The sequence below is a fragment of the Rhipicephalus sanguineus genome, chromosome 2 (assembly GCF_013339695.2).
Source record: "Rhipicephalus sanguineus isolate Rsan-2018 chromosome 2, BIME_Rsan_1.4, whole genome shotgun sequence".
NCBI lineage: Eukaryota > Metazoa > Arthropoda > Arachnida > Ixodida > Ixodidae > Rhipicephalus > Rhipicephalus sanguineus.
The window spans coordinates 37321184-37327183 of NC_051177.1; the positions used below are offsets into that span (position 1 = coordinate 37321184).

General features: G+C 42.9%; 1 protein-coding gene across 1 annotated transcript in view; it reads right to left on the reverse strand.

Moving 5' to 3' along the window:
* The window catches only part of LOC119382767 (protein FAM114A2), a 14795-nt gene extending 9139 nt beyond the window's left edge, over window positions 1–5656 (reverse strand). Inside the window, exons 1-7 of the mRNA XM_037650612.2 lie at window positions 5463–5656; window positions 4802–5140; window positions 3813–3903; window positions 3184–3324; window positions 2675–2775; window positions 1622–1756; window positions 81–186 (exon numbers count right to left, since the gene is read on the reverse strand). Of these exons, the coding sequence (XP_037506540.1) occupies window positions 81–186; window positions 1622–1756; window positions 2675–2775; window positions 3184–3324; window positions 3813–3903; window positions 4802–5140 (913 nt within the window). The 5' untranslated portion in view covers window positions 5463–5656. The remainder of the gene's footprint in view (window positions 1–80; window positions 187–1621; window positions 1757–2674; window positions 2776–3183; window positions 3325–3812; window positions 3904–4801; window positions 5141–5462) is intronic.
* Window positions 5657–6000: the final 344 nt, after the last annotated feature.

Here is a 6000-nt window from a genome sequence, read left to right on the forward strand (position 1 = left end):
ACATGAGGGGTCATCAATAAAGCTGAATATTTTTAATTGCAGCATTTTCTCGTGCACTGACCACATAAAGCTGCACTTGCCTTGGTGCTCGTCGAAAAGCTTGCTGTAGTTGACCACTTCCTCAGCCTCCTCTGCCTTCCTCTCCTCAGCTTCTTTTTCTGCCTTCATCTTTGCCTCACGCAGCACCTAAACAACGAAGTCAACAACACCTTCAAAGATTGTCAAAAAAAGCGCAAAAAGTGCTTTAGGTTGGAGATGCCAATGGCTTGCACTCTGCCACAGAGAGCTCTTGCTCTTGTTGAGGTAATGGTACTAATAGCAGGTAGTGTTATATGACTCAGCTAAGCGATATGTGAGCATCTGCAAATTTTACTTACGATTGTAAAAGGTTTACTTCGACTTCACACAACAATTATTAACAAAATGACATAGACGTTTCGCTACCTATGCAGATGGCAACAAATCAGCGGAGGTCAATTAGTCCACTAGTCACGTATATCCTTGTAAATGTCCGGTAGGGGGCCGTGCTTGTTGTTGCAAGCCGATAAAATCGTGGTTCATTCGTCGTAACACATCAGCTTGCAACGACAACCGTGGCCCCCTACCGAACGTTTACAAGGACGTATGTGACTAATGGACTGGTCAACCTCCGCTCATTTGTTGCCAAATGCATAGGTGGCAAAACGTCTACGTCATTTTGTTAATAACTGTTGTGTTAAGTCGGAGTAAACCTTTTACAATCATGAATCTACCCTGCTTTTGGAACAATTTTGCCAATTTTACTCAGTCTGCATTTGGCAGTCATAACTCTCGAACCCACCGAGTTACTGAAAATGGAGAAAGAAAATTTTAACACGCAATTTCTAGACGAGAAGGGGAATCTAAGGGCTTATTTTTTTTGTTAAACACAACATTAATGACAACCAACAGACAATCAAGCCAAGGAAAGTATAGGGGACGTCATTTGTAGTAATTATGATATAACTGTGCAGAAATTAAAATGGACAAAAAGACAACTTGCCGCCAGCAGGGACCTAACCTGCAACTTTCGAAAACGCGTCTGATGCTCTACCAATGGAGCTACGGCAGCGGCCAGTCCTCTCATACACTTTATCAGGCATATCTGTGCATTTAAACCTGGGAGCGTTAGTCAGTGCCGCTCGTAGCCATGATGGTGCTGGAAGTGCTGGAAGAACGCTCCCATGTTTAAAGGGAGTGTACCTTTTTTCGAAGGCGAGTTTACTCTGCCATACAAATCTCCTGTATGCAGAGATGGCTCTGAGAAAGTGTGAAGCCCATCAAATGTTTATAAGATATTTTAATTTGATTGTAAAGTCAATACCAGATAAAGTGCACAGGAGGACGACCACTGCTGTAGCTCAGTTGGCAGAGCATCGGACGCGTTATTCGAAGGTTGCAGGTCCGGTCCCTGCTGGCAGCAAGTTGTCTTTTCATCCACTTTAATTTCTTCACACTTACATCGTGATCTACAAATAACATCTCCTATACTTTCCTTGGCTTGACCGTCTGTTGGTTGTCGGTAATCCCAAATAGAGTTTCACATTTCCTCTGCCTGAAGCAGCTGTTCTGCTGTACAAGAGCGATCGGCAAGCAATGCTACCTCGGAGAGACTTGTCTTCCCCTCGAACACGCCCCGTTTTTTGCGCAAGCCAGGGTCTCCTTCGGTCAGAATGTCCATGGTCTTCTTGCCGATCATCTCCAGTGTGTCAAGACCACCGCTCAGCACTTTAGAACCCTGATGCAAGTGCACGTAAACACACAAACAAACAATGTATGAAGACCAGTGAGTGTTTGAAATACGCTTTCTATCATTATCTGAGAGGCTGATTACCAAGATACTGTTAGGCTAATCAGTTATCTATGACATAAAGCAGCATAGTACTTGAAAAACGTGGAGAGACACAACAGAAACAAAGCTGATCAGAAAAAAGCACCCATGCCGTCAACTCCTACTGCATAAAATGTAGGTCTCAATAATGCACAATTGAATGAGCCAATGGAAGGCACAATGCCACTATTTGTTTCAGGTAATGTAGTTAATGTTTGCATTCTAACTGTCAATAATTTCCTTGTTTTATGTACACTACAGAACAATGCTGCTTGAGTACATAAGCCACCTAACAAATTTACCTTGAATAGTGTTCAACAGAATATTGTCTCATTTTCGAAATAACTCTGAATCTCTATCAGCTTTCTTTTCATTATAGATGCTTTGCCATTTGAAAACTCAGAACAGTAACACATAATCTGGAGAAACTACATTTGCAAGAAAGCAACTGGGGTGCCCCTTAACTACTACAGAGTGCCCGACTACAGCTACGGTAATTATTATAGCTAAGATATTTATACATTATGATGGTATTCAATGTCATTCAATGCTTTCGGCTGATCTACACACAAGTCCCTCGTGTTGCCTTGAAATAATTACCCATGTCTGCAAGTGTGAAAATTACCAGTGCTCATGTAATAACATTTGGTATTGTATTGCTATTAATAACATATTCAAGAGATAATTCAGCAAACTAAGCCTTATACGTGGCAGATCAAGTGCTAGACACCTGTAAACTATGCAGTGTCATCTAAGCGTATAAGACCAATAAAGAACGGTGGTTAACAACGGTAATTTGAAATGCAGTACACAGTGTTCACTTACAGTGGCTTCAATGGCTTTGGTGAAGGCTGTGACACCACTGAGGATACCACCCACTCCTGGGCTGTCGTGCTTCTCCTCAGTCTGACCAGCCTTGGACTGATCTGCAACGTGAATTCAAAGAGCATTTCATTTCCATGCAACCAAATTTCAATTTAACAAACATGGATGTAATAAAATATTAATTATAATCAACTAAACCTAAAACTCGTTAACTTTTATTCCATTGATGTTACCATGTATGGCAATAACTAACAATGGATATGACAAGATATTTTCGTGTCAAATACAACGCTGTTATACCAAAGTTCAATATATTGGATTAAAGCATGAACTCTGTGAGGCATCATTTAAACTAAGTTCAAGAGTTAGCATTTTGATGGACATAATCAGTTCTGTCTACATACTGCGTTAACATTTACACGCATGATTGGTGGCAATAAACTTCTCATGTAGTGCGAGAAGTTCCTTTTTTTAATATCAGTGATTAATCATGGCAGACTTGTACCTACCTGTGTCTGAAGTGACTTGACCCAAGGAGGCATCTGGCTGCGTTTCGAGTTTTGCACTTTCCAGTTCCTGAGCAAGTTCTTCTGGATTCGGAGCACCGAGAGTCGACTCCACAGTCTCGATGACAGTTCCAATTCCTTGTGCTAGAGTGAAAGTCCACAGAAGTTGGTAAGCAGCATTCCTTTGAGTATGTTTTACATGTTGGTTAACATATAATCATAGCAGAATCCATTACTCCAGAATCCATGCTACATGTGCTTTAGTCAACTCATGCACTTTATGGCATGTGTGCCCAGTAATTGCCAAACACCTATAATGTGATGATTCTGTCTACGTGTACCATCACACTGCTCTACATGTTTGCAATGCATATCCCTATGGGGACATGGGGATTCCATACAATGCCTGCCGCATGTGCACTTAACAGCACTCAATATCAAAGCATGAAGGATTCACAGCTGTAGTTGTCTCTGTTCTGTGAAACAGGAAAATGATTCTCAAGGTTGCTTTTTTTTTCTTTTCCTTTTGTCCCTTTTGTTTGAACCCCTGATAAAAGAATTGACAGCTTTCTCATGCATGGTTTAATCAAAAGACAGATGAGTACAAGTCATGCTGCCTCTTGTTCACTTACAGACTTGGTTGGTGAAGGTGCTTACGGATGTTGCAGCTGTCGACAGAATGGACGATCCCCACTTTCCAAAACCCCAGTTGATTGGTGAACTCTGCAAAGCAAGTTCATCATAGAATGCTGATAAAGCCATTACATTTGACAATGGCAGCATATTAAAAAAAAAAAAAGAAGCAAGCCAACTGTATAAGGAATTCAGTAATACAGCAATCTTAAGTAAGTAACGTGCCTTTGTTCAGAAAAAAACAGCGATAACATGGAATACTATACAATATCGTAGTCGCACAATTTTGATATTGTTCTTGTGGCCTGTGTTAAGGCATCATTATGTCTGGCTATGTGTACACCGCGATAGTTGAACACTTCATACCTACCTCCTCTAGGCCCAAATGTACATATTAACTAATATAAGTATGCCATCTAGGATCTACCATGAGTTCTAAGACTTTGTCATGTCAAAAATACATGCTCACATATGAAAAACATTCAAACTGCGCTGTGAAGAAGTGTCAGCTAAACCTCAGTACAAATACGTGAACTCTTAGAAATACGTGCGCAGAAAGTAAATAAGCAATTGCCTCATTTGTCTCGCTAAATGGCAAACCACACAAGTTGGAAAATCAGTACGTGTGCACTGGCATCAAGACAACATAAGGATCGAGTCCTCATCACAATTGCTAATCGTGGCCAAAATGCACTATATGTTGTAACCATAATGGGGATAAATGCTCGCGATCTCTAAGAGAGATGAAATAAAATGAATGTATAAATTTTTAGTGTTGTACGAGTTTATCAAAACTCTGTAAAGTGAGATTGTTTTCCTTTCTTATTTCGCTATATACTCGTCTTATGTCTAGTCAATTAACACAAGTCCCTGCTAAACTCATGCTGGAATGACGCCTACAGTTGCAACTATAATGTGGTGTAAATGACACTTCACAATTTCTCTTCCCATCTTCGGACTTCAAAATGAAGATGCGAAGTGAGTTTACCTTCTCATCTCTAGAAGCAACCTGCGCAAGGCGCTCTAGGACGCCCATCTCCTTTGCCGGTGGTGTTTCCGCCGCATCGTCTTTACTCTTCGGTTCGGAGCCAGCCCTGACGTCGGTGTCAGCTGCCGCAGCGGTACGCTCATCGCTGGCACCATCGTTTTGAGCGGAGTCGCCGACTTCGGGAAACGACCCGTCCCCCTTGCCTTTGCAGTCGCGCACGGGCGACTCGGTCTCCTTGATCTCACTCAGCTTCTCGGACGTCGTTCGGCCGCGCTTCTTCGGCTTCGATTCGTCCACATCCTCGTCAGCGCTTTCGAATGCCTCCTCAGACTCGGACATCTGAAACGGAAACGCTCCGATTAAACTATCGACTCCGTCCACCTTCGGCGGATGAAGCGAAACTCAACAAGTGATGCTAAGCATGGCTGCTTCGTCTTCTTCTCGCGTGTATGCACTGAAATCTCGCGTAACACGGGCGAAACGCTCAACGTAAAGTTATTACTCGGGGCAAATAAGCGTGCTGCATAGTTAATCATGTCCAGTAAACCTCATGGCGACACGTCAATTCCAACCTCGCTGCAGCATCCGCAGTTTTTGATTACCGAGCATACGGATGGCGATCGCGGGCGCTCCGCGAAAGGTACGTTAGTGACGATCCTACCTTTCCTTTCGTCTCAGTGAGGACTTCTGTCACAAATGGAGACGAGTACAATAGCGGTTGGACCTGCGAAGCACAGGTCCGTTATTTTCAGCACTTTCTAATGCAGCTCTTGCTCTTCTGCTGCTGCACCAAATGGCGCAGTGCTGCCCCATTACGGATGAAAAGAAAAACAGGCTGCGGCCACCCAGTCCCTGTAAATCTGGTCGGAGATGTGCCGATTTTCTATGATGCATAGCCCGGCTGAGATAGTATGAACATTCGTGGAGGATTTTCATGAAATTGATCAAACCCCACGTGCTCCAAGACAGCTGCGTGCCGCAAGTTGCGGTACATGCGTTTGCCCATGTAACGGTGGAAACCACTCCATGCGGACGCCCGCTGCGCACGTTGCTTCAAATATCTCTGCCTCTTCCATCTCGATGGCAGCTTTAATTAACTGAATGCAATATAGGTCACTGTAGGTAGTGAGATACGTTCAATAATGTCGATCAACTCAGTGTTTCCCGAGGGCTTTAGACACAGGTAACTTAAAACATTT